The 20446-nt window shown below is 49.7% G+C and overlaps 1 protein-coding gene across 2 annotated transcripts in view; it reads left to right on the top strand.

Annotated features, from left to right (window-relative positions):
• LOC101934035 (fatty-acid amide hydrolase 1-like) overlaps positions 1–20433 on the top strand; it is a 28311-nt gene extending 7878 nt beyond the window's left edge. The window contains exons 6-15 of one of the 2 annotated variants that reach the window (XM_005311746.4): positions 678–718; positions 2057–2181; positions 3320–3445; positions 5048–5145; positions 5773–5872; positions 8926–8966; positions 10239–10278; positions 12703–12811; positions 14147–14292; positions 14892–15132. In XM_005311746.4, the coding sequence (XP_005311803.2) occupies positions 678–718; positions 2057–2181; positions 3320–3445; positions 5048–5145; positions 5773–5872; positions 8926–8966; positions 10239–10278; positions 12703–12811; positions 14147–14292; positions 14892–15020 (955 nt within the window). In that variant the 3' untranslated portion in view covers positions 15021–15132. Of the gene's footprint in view, positions 1–677; positions 719–2056; positions 2182–3319; positions 3446–5047; positions 5146–5772; positions 5873–8925; positions 8967–10238; positions 10279–12702; positions 12812–14146; positions 14293–14891; positions 15133–20200 lie in introns of those variants that run through there. The other variant, XM_065553767.1, reaches the window with a different exon arrangement.
• The last annotated feature ends 13 nt before the right edge of the window (positions 20434–20446 follow it).

Below are 20446 nucleotides of genomic sequence, written 5' to 3'. Positions count from 1 at the left end.
AACCCATGAGAATCACTCTTACAGCGCAGTCCCTCCCCCGCCACGTGTAGCCCTCCCATAAAGAGAGAGGCTGGGAGTCCAAAGTCACTGAAGGGCATTAGGTACTCCTCTCTCATTTTAGTGGGAGAGGGCTACCTAATTAACACTACCTAACTCTCTTTCATCAGTAGATTCCAAGCACTTTCCTGAAGCGCAGTATCGTTATCCCCATTTTAGAGATGGGGAAGCTGAGGCACAGAGAGTGACTTGCCCCAGGTCGCCCAGCAGACCAGTGGCAGAACTAGAACCCAGGTTTTCTGTGTCCGGGTTTGTCCACATGCAAATTCTCCTTTGGGCAGAGACTTAACTCCGCGAAGCTTCAGCCCAAAGTGTGAATGCTTTGGAAGGTCATGACCGTGGTCGTGAGCGAATGGAATCTTCCATAAGCTTGGCTTCAGCATTCACGACCAAGTGGAAGCGGGAAGAAAGCAAGCAGATCCTTCCAGAATAGACCCGATTCCTTTTATCTCAGGAACTCCTAGTTGTTTTCAAGTGCTGTTGGGGTCCAGCTCATATCAAGGAAGAGCAATTCACAGGAAGGTGGCTGAGAATCTCTGCTGGTTCTCCACGTTGCTTAATATCACCCACGATCTTAAAACAAATCTTCTCCGTTGTCTGTCTTTATATTCTCCCCACAGCAAGAAAGGAGTGCTCTCCAGTATTCCTGGGCAGAAATCAGGTAGGATTTTATCTTTTGATTATTGGGGAATCTTTCTTTCTTGGGTTTTGGCTCCTCTTAAACGAGATCCACATGGTTGGGGATCTGCGAAGCGATGTAGTGTCCCTTTAGGGGCTCAAGAGAAGAACCTAGCCAGAGTGAGAGAACCCCACCCTGAGATGTTCTCTGGAGATGAGCTGGGAGGTTGTATTCAGGTCAAGAGGTTGGGCTTGCTAGACACGTGAACTTGGTGGCCTGCCCGTTAACGCAGCCAGAGGCACATAATCTGCTGCTCTTGCATGGGAGGTGGGGTGTGGAAGGTAACAGAAAGCTGTAGACCCTGGGATAGTATGGTTATGCGGGATTGATAAATGCCTAGATAGAGCATCTTGCATGCAGGACAAGTGGCTGGTGAAGATGTACTTCTGCTTGGACTCTTCTATTTTGCATTCTGCACTTTGGTGCTGAAGGGAGCACCTGACCCATGATTCTGGATAAAGGGTGCTTTGATGTTCTTTTTTCATGGGTTGTTCTGGTAAAGGCCAAATGAAAACCCTGAGTTTTCAGCCACAGCCTGGTCTATCTGGTGTCCATTCTTACTGAAGGACAGATCCCGATTCCTAATCTAGTCACAAGGGCCAGCCATAAAAACATCTGAAGGTTTCCTGAGATTGCTGGCGCTTCCCTTTCCAAAATCCCTTAGCTGTCTTATTAGGCACCAGTTTGCATGTCCTGTTCCAGGTCTGAACTGTGGAGTGTTGCGCCTCTCACTGGAGTGCGGAGGCATAGCAAGAGATTTGGCAGCAGGCCGGAGCTTGGACCAACTCTTCCTGGAATTCTTCAGAGTTCCCTGCCTCTTTTCCAGCGCAGGCCGTCGCCACTTGTGATAGAGCTGTGGGGGTTCTTGTTAAGCCGTAAAAGAAACCCAACAACAAAACTCAACAGTTTGGCAATTTTTTTGATTAGAAATTAAATAAGTATCAGAGATACCTGGATGACTTCTACATTTATACGGCGAATGAGAACATCCAGAGTTGCTATAGTAAGAATTGAAGGAGTGGGAAAGAGTTCTGGCAGGGATATGAACCCTCATGCTTCAGGGCACAAGTCAACCTCTGATTGTTGGGGTCAGGCAGAAACATTCCCTGGGGACAGATTATCCCATCTTCACCTGCTGCAGGATTTCTAGCACGTTCCTCAGCTGCAGCTGGTACTGGCCACTGTCAGAGGCAGGATCCTGGAGTAGGAGGACCCCAATCTAATTCTGTATGGCAATTCCTATGTAAGCTATGCCCCCTGAAAATGCCCACAAGGTCCATATGTTTGACTGCATGAACGTTCTCTCTTTTTTTGTTCCAGCTCTAGTAGGGGTAGGGCCAATGGCGAGGGACGTGGACAGCCTGGCTCTGTGCATGAGAGCGCTCCTGTGTGACGACATGTTCCACCTGGACCCCACCGTGCTGCCGGTGCCCTTCAACGAGGAGGTAAAGAACCAGACAGTTTCCAAGAGCATCCCACTGATGGACAGCTCATTATCCTTTACCTTTGAAAATAGAACAATAACAGTCACTTGCATTCTGCTGGGGGATCTCAAAGCACTTTTAACAAATTCAATCTCCCCAACTCCCTTCCCTCCTGAGGTTAATATAGCATAATCTCCATTTTACCAGTGGGGAAACTGAGGCATGCAGCAGGGGAGTGACTTGCTTGGGGCATGCAGTACAATCAATGGCCGAGTCAGAGGAGACCCAGGTTCTGCAGGTCTCTGGCTTTACCTGCAAGACCATCCGTTATATGAACTTTAACTCATATCCGAACGTGCATGAACTATATCCATCTTCGCATAAGCCTTTGGTGCTGAGACCTCGCCAGGGCCAAGCTCTTCTCGGCCCTGGTGCGGTCTCATCTGGAAAACTGTGTCCAGTTCTGGGCGCCACTCTTTAGGAAGGATGTGAATTCATTGAAGAGAGTCCAGAGGAAATCAACAAAAATGATCAAAGGTTTAGAAAACCTGACCTGGAAAGGTTTAAAAAAACTGGGCCTGTTTAATCTTGAGAACAGAAGACTGAGGGCGGACCTGGTAATAGTTTTCAAATATGTCAAGGGCTGTTATGAAGAGGACGGTGATCAATTGTTCTCCATGTCCACTGAAATTAGACCAAGAAGCAATGGGCTTAATTTGCAGCAAGGGAGATTTAGGTTAGATATTAAGATAACTATCCTGAGAGTTAGAAAATTTAAGCTCTGGAATAAGTTTCCAAGGGAGGTTGTGGAATCCCCGTCATTGGAGGTTTTTAAGAACAGGTTGGACAAACAACTGTCCGGGATGATCTAGGTTTACTTGGTCCCACACCGGTGCAGGGAGCTGGACTTGCTGACATCTCGAGGTCCCTTGCAGCCCTACGTTTCTATGATCTGGACCCATCGGTATACGGGCAGAGGGAGGATGTGAAAGCTGGCACACGGGGACCTACAAGTCTCGCCCAGTGGGATTGATTTAATAGATGTATGTTCCTGGCTTTAAAGCCTCAAATGTGACTGTCGTTCTTGGTAGAAGCTTCACTTTCGTCCTTACTACCACCACCATCACCAACAACCTTCCCTTAAAACCCTTTCTTCCAGGTGTTCTCCAGCTCACGGCCCCTCCGTGTAGGATATTATGACACTGATTCTTTTACGATGCCAGGTCCTTCCATGAGACGGGCAGTTCTGGAGACCAAGCAGCTGCTGGAGAATGCAGGCCATACGGTACTGATAACAATCATACACTTGTGTGTATTGCGGTAGCATTTCTGAGCCCTAGTTGGAGACCAGGCCCAATGTTCCCTCTCCCTTTTTACATCCGTGTGCGGAATGAATTTTGTTATGTGCACCAATATGGAGGTGATGTGTGGCGGGGGTGGGGCCGAGGGGTTCAAAGTGTGGGAGGGAGCTCAGGGCTGGGGCAGAGGGTTGGTGTGTGTGTAGAGGGGGTGAGGGCTCTGGCTGGGGGTGCAGGCTCTGGGGTGGGGCCGAGGATGGGTTTGGAGGCGGGAGGGGGCTCAGGGCTGGGGCAGAGGGTTGGGATGCGGGGGGTGAGTGCTCTGAGGTAGAGCTGGGGATGAGAGATTGGGGGTGCAGGCTGCCCCGGGGTTGCGGCAGGAAGAGAGGACTCCCGCCAGCTCTCTCCGGGGTCAGGGACGGGGGAGAGGCGCTTCTCCCTAGCCGCAGTCCAGGCCCCTGTGGCTGCGCGCCTGCGTGGCCCTTGATAGCCTGCTGCGCGGCCGCACAGCTTAGAGGGAACTTAGACCAGGACCCCATTGTGCTAGGCGCTGTACAAACACAGAACTAAAAGACAGGCCTTGCCTAACTGTTGTCGGTGTACATATCAGCCTTCCCCACTTCTTTCATGCCTCAGCCCGCGTCCCACCCAAAGAGCATGCACCAGGGCTTCCCTGTGCAAAGCCTGCTCTAAACACTTCACATCAAGCCCCCAGTGAAGTCCGTGGGAATTTTGCCATTGACTTAAATGGAGTCAGGACTTCTCCCTTGGGCTCCAGTATATAGCTATCCCGAAAGCAGCCTCCATGACATTAGAGTACACTTACTGCAAGAAATAAATGGTCAGTTGTCCGATAACTTGAGCATCTTGGGTTTTTTATTTTTTTAATTGAGAAATGCAACATTTCAGTAACTTGTTTAAAATTCTCCAATTCCTTGTGAAAGGGGCCTATTGAATGCAATAGAAAATAACAACATTAAAACCACCCTATAGAATTCAATAGACGACTATATCCCTGGACTAGAATTGTATAGAAAGGTTCAAAAAACCTACAGAGAGGCTCTTTCTCTATTCAATTCTGTAGGATTTTAATTTCTTTAGGGACCCTATTAAATTCCTAGGGGTCCCCACTGTTTGGGGGATCCCTTTTGAGCACTGCAGACATAATAGTGTAAGAAATCAGGTCTGTTTCTCCAGTTTCCATCATGATTCGGAACAGGGGCTGTATACAGAGTGAGCAGCGCAGTTGCGGGCCGCAGATCTGCTTTTCATTGGGTCAAACTCTTTGTGGGTGTAAGTTTACACAGCTGCTCCATCACTATGTGCTCAAGTGCTCTAAGCAGACTCGGGCTCACCGCCACCCAGTGCAGGAATAGCAACTTTCTTTGTCCTTCGGGGGGGTTTTAGGTTTGGGGGCTGGAACATCAGCATCAGATATTCCTTGTGAACCCTGGTGAACAGGGTGTGAGTGAATTGTGCTAATGTACAGATGCAGAAGCCCTTAACCGGGCCCCCATCCCAGTTCTGTACCACTCCCTGTATTGCATCACTAAAGCATCTCATACCCCACTGTCGTTTGTCCTTTTTAGCTGGTGCCGTTCAAACCCTGTCGTATTGAATACTTTATGTTTGATATTTCGGTAAGAGGATTGTTTGCAGACGGGTGCGCCACCTTTTTGGACCGCTTGTAAGTATCATCTCGAGCAACTGTTTGTATGTGCATCTGTATTTCTAGGAATTAAAAAATGTGCATCTGGGTCTCATTAAAAAATGCAAATGGGAATGAAGGATAGTCTGTTGGGTAAGGCCAAGTGACAAAGAGGGGTGAAGGACAAACTATTGGTTAAGCTGCTGGACGGGGACTCCGAAGACCTCGGGTCAGTGCTTTGCCACAGACTCTGCGTGAGACCTTGGGCAAGTCACTTAACCTCTCTATGCCTCAGTTTCCTGTTTGTAAATGAGTGATAATTCTTTCCTGTCTCACAGGGCTATTGTGAGGATAAAACCATTAATGATTGTGAGGTGCTCAGATAATGTAATGATGGGGAAGGGGGCGGGGGAGTAGCTAGATAGAAAAGCAGATCTGATGGATATTGAGGGTAGCTGACACCCGCTGATATCAGTAGTGTTGGCAGCCTAAGAACATAAATTTTGAGTTGAATCCTAGGTTGGCTGCTCTGCTCAGGAATGTTAGAATTCCAGCTTTCAGGAGAACCCAGTGGAGTATTTCATGGAGTTCAGCGTTAACATGCCATGCAGGGGAGTTGATGGTATGAGACCTGAGCTACTTAAGGCCTATATTGTTCTCTTTCAGCAAAGGGGAGCAAGAAGATCCCAACATTAAACAATTACTTCTGTTGTGTAAAGCACCAGGCTGGCTAAGAACCCTCTTGTCCTGGATTGTCAAACCAATAGTAAGGTTCATTTATTGCTAACCTCCTTAGAATGTATTGAACAGCTGGTGACTAAGGGGAGCACTGAGGGCCTGATTCTCAAGTTGCACCGAGACCCCCTTACACCGCTCCACAAGTGTAAAGAGGGCCTAACGTCGGCATAAATTATTTGCTGCTTTAAGGCCCCTTTGTGCTGCCAGAGTGGTTTAAGCCAAAACTTGGCCCTGAAAAGTTTAGCAGGGTTTGGGGGAGGAGACAGCTGACAGCCCATGGGCAAGGGAACCCCCTGCATGTGCCTCTTTCTAGCTGCAAAAAATATCGTGCCTAGAATGGTTCAGTGGTTTGAGTGCTGGCGTAAGACTTAGCGGTTCAATTCCCTGTGTGACCTTGGGCAAGTTGCATAGCCTCTCTGGGCCTCAGATCCCCAGCTCTACAATAGGGATAAGAGCATTTCCTAGCTGAGAATAAATACACTGACGATTCTACCGTCGTGGGGGGCCAGCGAAGTCCCTAAGGTAGAAACATTTTTGTCTTTAATCAGCCGTTTCCAGTCCACTGCGTCTCTCTTTAAGCACCACTTCCTTTGATTTTTGCACCGTGCCCGTCCAAGCGACTCCCACGTGCTCCTTTGCAGCCACCTCGGGGCCACCGCTTGCTGTACATATTTATTCAGATAATTTAAATAGGTGGCCCACAGTACACCGCTCATCTTTGTATGGAGATTATTACTGTTTATCTGTATTCCGGCAGTGTCCACAGTCTGCCTGGGCATTTGCCATAGACGTAGGAAGACCCCATTTCTGCCTCAAAGAGCTTGCAGCTTGCTTGACTAGATGGGGAGGGATAGCTCAGTGGTTTGAGCATTGGCCTGCTAAACCCAGGGTTGTGAGTTCAATCCTTGAGGGGGCCACTTGGGGATCTGGAGCAAAATGAGTACTTGGTCCTGCTAGTGAAGGCAGGGGGCTGGACTCAATGACCTTTCAAGGTCCCTTCCAGTTCTAGGAGATAGGATATCTCCATTTAAAAAAAAAAAAAAAAAAAAAAACAGGCAATATACACAGGGGGAGAGAAATTGCAATCATAGAATATCAGGGTTGGAAGGGACCTCAGGAGGTCATCTAGTCCAACCCCCTGCTCAAAGCAAGACCAACACCAACTACCGTATGTACTTATTCATTAGCTCATTTGTTTATAAGCCAACCCCCCCAAGATGGATAAGTAAAAATAGCAAAAACTGTATGACCCTTTCATAAGCCGACCCTATATTTCAGGGGTTGGAAAACTTTGGCTCCCAGCCCGTCAGGGTAAGCCGCAGGCGGGTCGGGACGTTTTGTTTACCTGGAGCGTCTGTAGGCACGGAGCCCCTCAGCTCCCTGTGGCCGCGGTTCGCCTTTCCCAGCCAATGGGAGATGTGGAACGGCGAACCCGCAGCTCCCATTGGCTGGGAACGGCGAACCGCGGCCACAGGGAGCTGAGGGGCTCCGTGCCTGCAGATACTCCAGGTAAACAAAACAGCAATGTATTAGATATTCAATTCAATGATTCCATAGAGTTTAAAATCATCAAATTTTGGTGTAGACCCCGTTTATAAGCCGACCCCCGCTCTTCGATGCATCGCTTTTTTACCAAAAATATTTGGCTTATGAACAAGTATATACGGTAAATCATCCCAGCCAGGGCTTTGTCAAGCCTGACCTTAAAACCTCTAAGGATGGAGATTCCACCACCTCCCTAGGGAACCCATTCCACCCTCCTAGTGAAAAAGTTTTTCCTAATATCCAACCTAAACCTCCCGCAATGATCTGCAGATGGCCGGTTCAGTGTGGAGTTCCTCATGAAAGGCGTTTCAGCCAAGCTGTATCCACAGCAGAGAGGAGCCCACATCACCACATGTGTCATTTGGCTCAGTTGGCAATCTCTGGATGGGAGCCCCCTTCTCACTCCTTAAGAAGCCTGGCTCCATCCGGTCCACACAGCAGCACAGAGGTGCTAAAAGTGGCAGCACGGCCATGGCGTCTCAGACGGCAGTTCGGGATAGGTACATCCTGAGATCGCTAGCCTGTTAGCAACACTAGGTCAAGCCAAGCTAGTGTGTACACGTCTGCCCAGATGGGGAAGTGCACCCCCCAGCCGCAGTGTAGCCGTACCATGAGTGAGAGAAGGGATGTGGTCTGGGGCTTGCCTCTCTTCCAAGTGGGCAGGGAATGGCAGTTTCTCCCACTTTGCCATGACCTTGAACTAGAGCCGAGCGAAATGTTCACTGTTGGAGCTGGTCACACAGGGAGGTGAATGATTTGTTGATAGACGGGTGGGTGGGAATTACGGGTAACTTACTGGACAAATTGTATTCACCCATCTGCAGAGCTGGCTGGATAATGCCCCAGTGTGCTCCCAGGTACTTCGTTTATCACTGGGGGGCGTGGAGGGGGATACTTGGCTGAACTTTTCAGGAATATTATTCACCCAGCGCTGTTTATTCCTAGTCAAATCAGGCTCAATTTATGCAGCGTGGGATTTCCGTACAAAAGCAAAACTCAGTCCAGCTTTGTCAGAACTTGGGTCCAAACCCGGGCCTGGTCACAGATCTGTCGGTTGGTTAGTTGTATTACACTGACATCTGGGGCACATTGCGCTAGGTGCGGTACATACGAATAGTAAGGATGTATTTAAACGTGAGCTGGAAATTACACCTCCATCCTGAGTGTGGATGGACCCGAAGAGAAGTGCTCTAAAGGGACATGGCAGACAAAGGGTGAGAGCAATGAAGTGGTGGTATCCCCGTTTTGAGGGTGACCCGTCCAAGGTCACACAAGCAAGAAGTGACTTCAGGAGTCCTCACCCCCGGTCCCGTCCTCTAAGCATTATCTTACACTATTTCCCAGAGTTGGGAATGGAACCCAGGAGTCCTGACTCCCAGCCCCCTGCTCAAACCACTAGACGTGCACATTTCATCTTTAATTTCCCAAATGTACATTTGTTGTAGCCAGAGTCATCTGAGCCGTTAGACGTATCTTTAAACAAACAAACAACCTGTATTCCATGTCCGTTTTCTTTCCTCCTTTTTTCCCCTCTAGGTGCCTAGATTAGCAAACGTCCTGAGAAACATGAACGAGAGGTAAATAATTCTGAGTCTGAACAAATACATCAGGACTTTGCTCTACTTTTCTGTGTTTTTACCATTTTGAGTTTAAAAATTAACCTCATAATGTTATGCCTCAACAATAAAATGCTCCCTCTGAAGCACCTGCCATTGGCTACAGCCAGAGGACAGGATACTAGACGGACTGTTGGTCTGACTCAATATGGCCGTTCTTATGTTCTAACCTTCCCAGGCTGCCCTGTGGGCCACAGCTCCTGAATCTCTGTAGCACTGCACACTGGGGCCCTGCCTCGGACACACCCTTCCTGCCCCCACGCCCCCGGCTGGCTCCTAACCCAGGACTTTTAGGGACACTTTACACGGCTCCAGCCCTTTTACATGATGCAAAGGGACCAGAGCAGGGTGAGAATCTCGCCCAACATCTGCCCTGAAATGACAGTTCCCTCTGGAAGGAATACGCCTGATCTCCTCTGTAACTAGGCTTGGCAGAATTCAAGCCAGATGGGTGATATCGATGTTTTAAAGAATTTTTCTTTGTCTCGATTTGAAATTTTCATACTTGCCGGAAATTATGGGGTGAGGGGTCAGACAATACTTATTTAATCAGAGTAGACATCGAGATGTAAAAGTTAAAGCTTCAGCCGCATTGTCAACGTCCCATGTCAAAATATGCAAAGTAAATAGCCTTAAATTAAACTCTTAAGTTCTCAAGCAGCGTTTTTCTAGCTTCGCCTATCTGTACATTTCAGATATCACCTATGGAAGTTTTTTTTTTTTCCCCATCAGTTTGTGTGGGTTCGGTGAAATCATTTACCAACATTTACTGATTCAAAATCGAATCTTTCCAAGCCTATGTCTAACACAGGCCATAGAACTTCCCCAAAATCAATCGTGCAGCAGAACGTTTAGAAAACCCTCCAAGCTTGATTTTAAAATGATGGAGAATCCACCTTGCAGGTGTCACCGAACCATTGTCCGGAATGTGCTAGCTGTCTTTTGATGGTGCCTCCCCATGACAGGCTGTGTCCTGCCACGGCCCAATACTGAAATCCTTACTTGTAATATAGAATGGATGAAATTCTGGCCTCACTGAAGTCGATGGCAAAACTCCCATTGACCTGTATTTCACCCTATGTCTTCAGCCAACCTCAGTCAAGTCGTAACCACTCCCCCCACTTTCTCAGTTGCACACTATGACAGCAGATTGTGGGATGCGAAAGCCACTTCTTTTTAATTGTCTCTTGCAATTGAGTTTAATTCTTTCCAATTTCTTTCTGACATCTGTAGGTCGGTGAAAGAACTCTGGAAACTTCATTGTGAGATTGAGGTAAAGCACCAACCGGAACAGTTGGTTCTGCTCTTTAATCCTCTTTTGTCAGGCCTGATTCAGTGCTCATTGACATCAGCAGAAAGGCTACCAGTTACTTGGGTCTGGCCCTAAACATTTGTAGGGTAAACCAGGATAAAGTCCAATATATTTGCTCAGCTCATTTATTTTGGCAGCTCTGAAATATCTCCTTGGAAGCTAGGATTGAATTGGGGGTGTCCTTCCAGGTCGGCTCCACTAAACAAGGAGAAATTCTTTCAAAGACAATAAAAAGCTTGGAAGTCATTGGTATGATAGAACCTAGAGGCCCCAGCCAACATCAGGGGCTTGTCTACACTTAAAATACTACGCGAGAAGTTCTCCCATTGGCGTAGGGATTCCACCTTTCCGAGGAGTGGCAGCTAGGTTAACGGGAGAATTCTCCGTCGGCCTAGCGCAGTCTACAGTGGGGGATAGGTCGGTTTAACTGCGTGGCTCAGGGGTGTGGATTTTTCACACCCCTAAACGATGTAGTTCTACCCACCTAATTTCCTAGTGTAGACCAGGCCTAGGATTCCACTGTGCTCGGTGCTGTACGCACATGGTAAGAAACTATTCATATCCCAAAGAGCTTACTCTCTAGACAATGAATAAGAGGGGAAACTGAGGCACAGAGAGACACGACTTACTTGGGGTCACCTAGCAGGTTGCTGGTAGAGTTTGGAATACTGGATTGAGACCTGGATTCTGTCCTCTAGACCACATTGCCTCTGGATAATTCTGTGAGTTTTGCAGTGTGTAACCTGCTGTCCAGTGTAGGAAAACAAGGCGTTCCCAGGAGCTCCTCTCCTGCGTATTCTAATCAGGGTCTCTGCTCCATAGCTTTACTGTTGGCAAATACAGAGGATACACTCTGCTCCCTGGGCCTTCTAACTGAGAGTGATGGCAAATTAAACAGAGGCGTTGGGATCTGCTCCTTTCCCGAGGAGTGTTTTGGCCGACACTTTCAAATCCCGGTGTCTAAAGCTGGGGACCCTAAATGCATAATTAGGCTCCTAAATAGAAGTGGTGTAATTTTCAGAGATACTGAGCACCTGCAGTTCCTAAAGTGACTTAACTAGGGTTGCAAATTCTCAGCAGCTCTGAAAATCAGGCCACTTTTATTCAGGACCCTAAATAGGCAGTTAAGAGCCTAACTTTAGTTTTGGTAGCTAAAGCTGGTCGGGAATCTTTTTTTGACACTGTTTTCTGGTCAAAACCAGAGAGAGAGACTCTCCCTCTGGGTTGTGAGAAATCCAGGTTTACACAGAGTTACGAACTGACCGGTCAACCGACGCACCTCATTTGAAACAGGAAGTACACAATCAGGCAGCGGCAGAGACTAAAAAAATAAAAGCAAATACAGTACAGTGCTGTGCTAAATGCAAATTACTAAAACCAAAAAAGAATGGGAAAGCTTAAAAAGAGTTTTGACAGGGTAAGGAAACTGTTTCTGCGCTTGTTTCATTCAAATTAAGAGAGTTAAAAGCAGCATTTTTCTTCTGCCTAGTAAAGTTTCAAAGCTGTATTAAATCAATATTCAGTTGTAAACTTTTGAAAGAACCACCGGAACGTTTTGTTCAGAGTTATGAACAACCTCCATTCCCGAGGGGTTCGTAACTCTGAGGTGCTACTGTACCTGGGATCTGAAGCAGGGACTTGAATTCCTGAGTGTTCTCATCACCAGGCTCTTCTGTTGGAGCTGATCCACTTTGTCTAAATAATATCCATTAGCCAGAGAGAGAGAGAGACGCAGAACGAAACCAAATTCTGAATCCTCAAAATGTTTCCCAAAACAGAATTCTTGCTTTCCAGCCAGCCCTGTTAAAACACTGTCTTGTGTGAGAACAGTCATAGGTTGTGTTTTATCTTCAGCAATTCACCAGTGGGAGGAAGTGAATAGGGCAGACAGGGGATCCGGGTTCTAGTCCTGACTCTTCCGTTGGCTTGCTGCATGACCTTGGGCAAGTCATTTGATTGCTGAGTGCCTCAGTTTCCCAGGGGTGTTGGTGTTTACCCATCATTGGAAAGCACTTTGAGTTGGGCGGTTGAAAGGTGCCAAATACTGTGGTTTATTATGTATAGGCTTTGAGAAAAGACTGGAAAACTGTTTGCTCTTCTGAAATCATAACAGCTGGGAGCCTTGTCAGGAGGAGAGATGTCCTGGCAAACTCCCAACGCCAAGAACACTTAAAAAGCTGTTTAATGGTGGAGCCCCACTGTCGATCCTGCTAACCTGGAGCCTGACCCACAGACCATTGAAGCCAGTGGGAAAGGTTTTTTGTTTCATTGACTTCAGCAGGAATTTGGATCTGGCCCCGGGTTTATTATTTTAAGTCTGTTCTTGGTAGGATCATTTTCATGATTTTATCGACGCTGAACTCCAAGTGTGTGTTTGCTCCTTAGGAGTATCGCCGAGAATTCATCGCCGAATGGAGGAAGCTGGACCTAGATGTGATGCTGTGTCCGGTTGTGGGCCCTGCGTTTCAGATTGGATTTCCTGGGAAGCTCTCAGGTAGAACTCCTTGGGAACTTCTAGAGTCGGGCCCATCTCAACTCTTTGGGTTGTTCAAGGAACTCTGACTCGTCCGTTCTTACTCTGCTTAATAGCCCTCGCAGTCTGCTGTGAAATGGCTGGAGGTTAGCCTACCTCAGGATCTCCTGTCCTTCTAGCTTGGATCTATCTAGGACCCAGCTAGGACATTTAGCAACATGGAAAGACCAGGGTGGTCGCAGCCCCCAGGCTCAAAAGCCCTGCACTAGGGTATATCCTAGCACCAAGAGATTTCTCTCCCTGGAAAGCCCTGCCAATGCTCGGAAGTTGAACCATTGCTGAAAATGGGTTAGTTCTAATGTAGATTGGACCAAACCATCTTCAATATTGTTTTGGAAAGCGTGACTGAGGCTTCGTTCCACGCCGAGAGCGGTTTTGTCCTGTCTACGCTGGTAACAACCAGTTTTGATACCAGTTCAGGAGGCACTTGTTAAAAATTCCTTTCAACGTTGGTCCAGTTTCCGAGCATTAATGCCGGAGGGTTTAATGTTGTCTCAGTGCAGTGGTTTCTTTGCAGAATTCTCTGATTTTGATGACACTTGTTCACCTGTAAGTCAGACCACAGCCACAGGACACGTAGCAAAGGATGCCCGATAACATTTTCAAAAGCACCTACATCCCATTTTCAAAAATAACTTAGACCAAGGCTCCTTGAAAGTCAATGAGACCTAGCCACATAGGTCTACATCCTCAAAGATATTTGAGCGCCTAACTCCTTTTGAAGTCAGTGGGACTTAGGCACCTAAATACCTTTGAGGATTTGGGCCTAAGTCACTTCTGAAAATGGCATGGAGGCTCTTAAGTCGCTTGCACACTTTTGAAAATTTTACCCCCAATGTTTTGTTAATATCCTCCCCGGCACAGCCTGAAGTTTTCGCAGGACAGTGGCTCTTACAGAGAGTTGCGTAGTCTGTGTATGGAATAAACTTGGGAGCAGATACCGTGGTGATGGACGTGGGATAAGCCCCTGAATAGAGAAGGGTAGCTGGCAGGCATTTGAGCAATGTCTGCTGGAAAAGAGGTATTCTTGGATGGAGTGACCTCCAAAAGAGAAGACAGACGTAGAGAGGCTGTCAGGCCTTTTATGGTCCAATGTTCCTACCATGCTGCATGTGAGGAACCAGCAGTGAAATCTTCTCTAAGCTAACAATGTTCGTGCCTCCCTCACAAAGGGAGTCGATCACCAATGAAAAATCTTTGCTCTTGGTGTCATAGCTGAAATAGAAGGAGGCTCTTCCGTTAGAACTGGGTACAGTTGGTAACCTGACTGCGACACCTCTTTGTTCTCTCTCGCAGTGGCAGCGAGTTACACTATTTTGTATAACTACTTGGACTTCCCCGCCGGGGTTGTGCCTGTCACCACGGTGACGAAGGAGGATGAGGAAGAGCTGAAGACCTACAGAGGACACTATAACGATTGGTGGGACAAGGTCTTTGTAAAGGTCAGTTGCTAACCGCTCTCAGGAGACTTGTGTAGTAGGAAGAGCGCCTGAGAGAGAAGGCCTTGTATCAGAGGCCTGGTATGAGGCCTGAGCTAAAGTAGTGGGCAAGCTTTGCTGATATAAAGCAAAGTTAGCCAAAGTCAGGCTGCGAGCAAGCGTCAGGCTTTGCCTGCAAGTTCACCGAATCTGGCAAGAACAGGGCTGATATTGCAGAAATACACGTTCCTAAGAAGTGCTAGGCACAAAGCACTCATGCAAACACATCCCGATATCAAGTGGTACCAGAACATCCCGATATCAAGGATGGTATAAAAACATTCCCCATGGATAACAGGAACACACTGACCCCTCCTAAAAGATAAGGTCAGGATCACAGTGTAATAAGTAGAAATGTTTTGATCGAACGGCTCAAGATCTTAACGGATCTGGTGGTCATTGGGCAGTTCGCGCGAGGTCTCCTGTGCCGGCTGTCTGCGCGGAGCTGGGGCAGCACAGAGGGAGAACGCCCACACGCAGCTGAACATCTAACCCCAAGTTGTGTCGCCCTCGGCGGCTTCCCCTGGACTTCGGGCGTCAGTCTGTTTCCCTCTCTCTGTCAGGCTATCCGGGGAGGCGTGGGGCTGCCCATGGCGGTGCAGTGCGTGGCTCTGCCGTGGCAGGAGGAGCTGTGCCTGCGGTTCATGAAGGAGGTGGAGACGCTGACCCAGAGGAAGCAAAGAAACCTTTGAACGACGGGCAGGATAGAACGCTGCTGGGTTACAATGCTGCGCCAGCCAGCCATCTGCATCAAGCAGTGATGTTAATGGCACAACCTTTGTTTAATTAAAGAACTTGATGGTGCTTTCTGTTCTCCGGCTAATCGCTGTATCCTGCCCCTTCCAGGCGGCGGGAGGGGGAGGCGTGCCCAGCTGTGGTGGGGCTTGCATCAGCACTGACATTCCAGTACAATACCTGGCACTGCCATAGTCTCATTCGAGGATCTCTGAGCTCTTTGCAAGCATTCGCTAACTACGGCTATGTCGACGCTACCGCGGCACAGCTGTATGCTTCCTGCGGCAACGCAAGGCGTTTGTTTCCATTCCTGTAGTTGATCCACCTCTCTGAGAGGAATTAGCTACGTTAATGGAAGGATTCTTCTGTCAACCTCGCTGCGGCTATACTGGGGGTTAGGTCGACCTAACCATGGCGACTGGGGGCAAAACGTTTCACCGCCCTGAGCGGCAGAGCTGGGTCGATCTAATCTTTGAGTGTAGACCAGGCCTAAGGCTCACACCACGGTCCTGGGAAGTATTGTTTTCCCCATATTCTAGGCAGAGAAACCGAGGCACAGAGCTGTTCGTAAGTCGGTCCAGGCCTCGTAGGGTCTGTCTTCACTGCAAAGTTAACTGTTACTCAGACGTTGCCTGTAGCCTCCCTCCCGTCCACACGCACAACCCTCTCCCCTGAGTTTGGTACTTCACGCCCAGGCTAGCTGGCCTGGCCCAGGGCGCAGGGTAGAGCGTGGGTACTGCTTTCACTCGGGCTGGTAACCCCCCCACTTTGCAGTGAGGGTGCAGATTACATCACTCCAGTGCTGCTAGTCCTCCAGTGCCATCCCACAGTCCCCCTGCGGGCCCAGACGAGTTCTCCCACAATTCAGCTGAGTGCAGCACAGAGAACCCTGGGATGTGACACCTGCAGTCCCAGCGACACACACACACACTGGGAGGGCGGCACCCGTGAGGACACAGTAACTCGAGTAAGGCTTTGCACTGTGGCCCTCGCACCCGGGCTAGGCTAACCTGGGCGCTCAGATCCGGCTGCCGATCACCTGCCTTAACTCCGCAGCGAAGACTGACCCATAGCATGTGCAGGACGGGCCGTGGTAAGCGCTGCCTGAGGAGCTTCAGACCCTCCATCTGCCCTGGTTGGGGGCCCAGGGGGCGGGACCATGGGCTGGGAGCTGCTCTCAGGCCCCGCCCACCCCAGGCAGATGGAAGGTTCATGGCTCCCCAGTTTGGCCGGGGAGCAGAGCCTTGGGGGGAAGGGGAGGAGCAAGGGGCAGGACCTGTGGTGAAAAGTGGGAGGGTCCTGGCCCCCTCCCCATTCCGGCACCCCACCTCGTGGTTCTCTCTCCCCTTTTGGTCCCAGATGGCCAGTTGTCCTTCAGTTTCCACTCTTTCCCGGTGCCTTGTCACGGATCCTTCCCCTGCGGGCTCGATTTCTTCCTAAGTCTGGTTGTCCAAGACAACTTTGTCTTCTCAAATGCTATTCAGGGTTGAAATCTGCACTTCCAGCCCGCGTATCTTCTCCTCCGGTATGTCCGTCGGCTTGCACCAGGAATCTCTAATGTCCCTTGGCAGAAACGAAAACCTAGCACATCCAAGACAGGTCACGTCACTTGCTCCCTCATCATTCATATCTGCTGTGGAGGTAGTTGTCACGGGGTGCTCCACTCACAGCAGGTATGGCTTCTCCTCCTGGCCGTTCTGGGAATAGCTCACCAGCTCGATGCCCCTTTCTGCAGTTGTGCACTGTCCCGCCGCCTCTCTCTGCAGCCCCTCTCTCACCCCAGGTGTGCGGCGGCCCCCTTGTGACTCAGGTCACTATTGTGGTTTCCCCTTCGCGGGGGGTAGGAAAGTCTCTCCTCACACACAGGCTCCAACAGTTTCCTTACTCACTGTCCCTCTGGTACCACTTCCCCAGTGGCTGGTTGGAGAACCTGGGCCCACCCTCTACTCTGCATTCTGGCTCAGGGACCCTCTAGTCAGCAGTCTAGGCCTGTTCCACTCCAGACCTTGCTGCATTTCCCTGAGCCCTTTCCTAACTTTCTGACCCTTCCTTCTCTGCATGGGCTGCAGGTGAATGTGCCATTGCAGGAGGCTACCCCCAGCGCTTTCCCCTCTGCTCCTCCCCTTCTGTCCCCCCTTGCTCACCGGAGACTGGAGCGCTCGCCCGCACACACACACACACACCCGCATGTCCTCGGCACACTGGGAGAGCAGGGAATTGAACCCACATCTTCCAAGACCCAGACGAGCAATCCAACGACCACTACAATCCTATTTGGCAGTGATGTAAATATACCCGTTTACGATCCACTCACCTGTTCGGACTGTCGGGCGGCGCGTTGAAATTCATGTGACCGTACTAGGAGCAATGTGGAGAGCCCGCTCTTAAGGTAATTACGGAAAAGGGAAATCGTTTCTGCAAAGCCAGTTAGAAAGTTCTTGGGCCTGACTCCGCCCTGGGTGAATCTGGAGTAACTCCTCTGATTTCAGTGGAGTTTCTCCAGGTTTAAGCTTGAGTAACAAAGGGCCTGATGTAAACCCATGGAAAGCTAAGGAAGACTGTTCTCTGGATCTTACACACGTTTTTTCTGGGGGTGGTTGTTTGGACTGTTTGCATTGGCCTGTGATTGTGGAATTTGCTATAAAGTTTTTAAAAAGTTGAATTCTGTAGGGTTTTGAATATGGTGAGAACACTTTGCACATCCCTGCTGCCCTCTGCTGGTCAAAACATTGCAGGGGGAAAGGAGAGAAATTACCCATATAACTATTGATCTGTGATGATCTTAGCCAAGATTTTCTTAGGCAACTATTGAGTTGCCCAGCTTGGGATACTTTAAAGATCCCGATTCACAGATAGGGCCGAGCATCCATCCTCTGAAAATCGGACCACCTTAAGGCACCTAAATTGGGTTCCCAAAAATGGAGGCACCCATAAGCAGAAGTCGTTTTTGAAACTCTTGGCCTGATGATTCTAGCGCCACGTCCTAGAATGGAGATCCATTGCGGTTGAGTATGCTCGGGGCCTTCATGCAGCCGCAGGCGGCTTCTCTCAGATGTGTGCTCTGTGTCCCGTGACGGCTGGACTAAAGACGAGCAGCTGCCGGGAAGGGATCAAGGCAGTTGGTGACAAAAACATAGGCTGGATCTTCACTGCGCAGTTAGCCCAGGTGGTCAGCCCCCTGGTCTGAGTACATAGTTTAGCCTAACTGGTGTGAGCAGCCCCCGGCGAAGTCTCACCTGCGTTTCTGTGCCCTCATGGTTTCTGCATTAACCCCCAGGAGACTCAGGGGGGCACGTTCCTTGGTTCTTCGGGCTGAGATGCTCCGAGTCTTTCCCAGTCCACTGGGTGACTTGCAGGAGAACTCGTCTGTCCTCAGCGGGCCATTGTGGGAAGGCTCTGGGGGACTGTCAGCATTGGAGTGGCTTAGCCTGCGTCCTCACTGCAAACTGAGCGCGTTCCAGCATGAGTGACAGCAGAGCCCGGGCTACCTCCATGCCAGGCTAGCTCATCGGGGCAGAGAGCACCTCGGACCCGAGCAGTGCTCAGTGTGCCAGGAGCCTGAGGGGGGCTTCTCTGATCAGCTGCTTTCCCCATCGCCCTGCCGTCAGAAAGCAGGCAGAGTTCTTTCCCCTTCCCCTCCGGAGCTGACAGCTTTCTCGCTGGGGGGTGCAAAACTGATGGCGGGCAGAACAGACGTGGGTAGAACTGATGGGAGGTCTCGGCTCTAAGCAAGAGGATGGGCACATCTGGGGCTGGTGATAGACCCCATCCTCCACAGACACTTTTTTTTCTCAGACCACTGTAAGCATCGAAACCCAGGTCCAAGGTTTTTGTGTCTGGAAGGTGGGGGGAAAAGTTGGGCTGGAAGGTGGGGGGAAGGGTTGGGCTAGAACCCGGATAGGAGGCCAGGTTAATGGTGTAGTGAAGACACACCAAGAGAGGCAAAAAGAAAAAACCCAAAATCGCTTGCAGAGATCGACGGGTTAAACTTGGTTGCATTGTAACCAGGGTAAGAGAAAACATCTACTCCTGCTGTAACCTTTAGTTAGTGGGGTTAGTTACTATATTAATTATTGCTAGACGTGGGTCTAAGCCACACAGTTCAGAGCTGGATTTTGAGCGCTTTACGCTCAGGGTTGGTCAGAGGTCGGTCTATTATATAAAGAGGAAAGACTGCCCAGTGGTTAGGACACTAAACGTAGGACTTGGGAACCTAGGTTCAAGTCCCTTCTCAGCCAGAGACTTCCCATGTGACCCTTGGGTAAGTCAATCTCTCTGTGCCTCAGTTTCCCATCTGCGCAATGGGGATAATACCCCAGCCCAGCCTCTCAGGGGTGTTAAGGATAAAAGAATCAGAGTGTGAAGTGCTCTGAGACCACAGTGATGAGGTACAGATAAGCGCCTTTGAGATGGGTCAATCGTGAAAGTTACGGGGGGAGGGAAAAGGGTTTTCCCTCTCAACCCATCCTGTCCCCAAAGCTCTGGGATTTTAGATGGGTCCCATCTCGACCGCTCCCTTTTTTGGATTATGAGCTAGTTACCACGAGTGCTGTATTCTGGATCTCTCTATTTGTGACAATCACAGAGTCTGATGGAGACGTCCTTCAGCTTGCCCCAGGTGGAGTGCCACTGCCCTTTGCCCCATCTCTACATCTTGGGATAAGTGTGGGGGTGCTCTTTGATAATGATTGATACTGGTCTCTGGATCTGGCACTAGCCTGGTGTGTCTGTCAGGAGAGTTTTGATTAAATGCTTCTGTCTAGGGTGCTCCAGGCAAGGAGGCCACTTCTAAGTCACCGAGCCACTTCCACGTAAGGGTCAGTAGAAGACCTTGCCAGAGCCAGTGGTCTTAACAGCCCTGGGCCTGTCTCCTGGGCAGCCCCCCAACCTGGCTTGATAGGGTGGGTCAGGACCCACGTACACTTGGGAGAACCCAGGGGACAAGGGGAGAGAAGGTGAGGTTGATGGGCTGGAAGGAGAACTGCAGGGCCTACAGCCAGCTCGGGGTGGGTCCCAGGACGACCCAGGCTGCAGTGTTTAAAGCACCGCCTGGGAGAAAAAACCCTGACTGGCGGCTTTTCTCCTTTGTCCGCGGAGGTCAGCCGCTCATCACTCCTGTGTGCTTCCCAGCAATGCCTGGCAGCGGGAGAGGGGAGCCCGCTGCTGCCCCCGGGCCTCGGAGTGGGGCGTGAAGAACCCCAGGAGGAGCAGAAGTGGGGCTCTGGGGGTAGAATTGATGGGGGGACAGGATTGACTTGGGGGTTGGGTGCAGAATTAACCAGGACGGGCAGACGGGGGAGTGCTGCTTTCTTTCAGGCCCCTTTAAGCACTGCTGGGCTGGCTAGGAGAACGTGACTTGGTTTGGTTCTGCCCGTTAGATAGG

The sequence above is a fragment of the Chrysemys picta genome, chromosome 8 (assembly GCF_011386835.1).
Source record: "Chrysemys picta bellii isolate R12L10 chromosome 8, ASM1138683v2, whole genome shotgun sequence".
Lineage (NCBI taxonomy): Eukaryota > Metazoa > Chordata > Testudines > Emydidae > Chrysemys > Chrysemys picta.
Note: the sequence above shows the minus strand (reverse complement) of the source record. Positions and strands in the feature narration are given on the sequence as shown.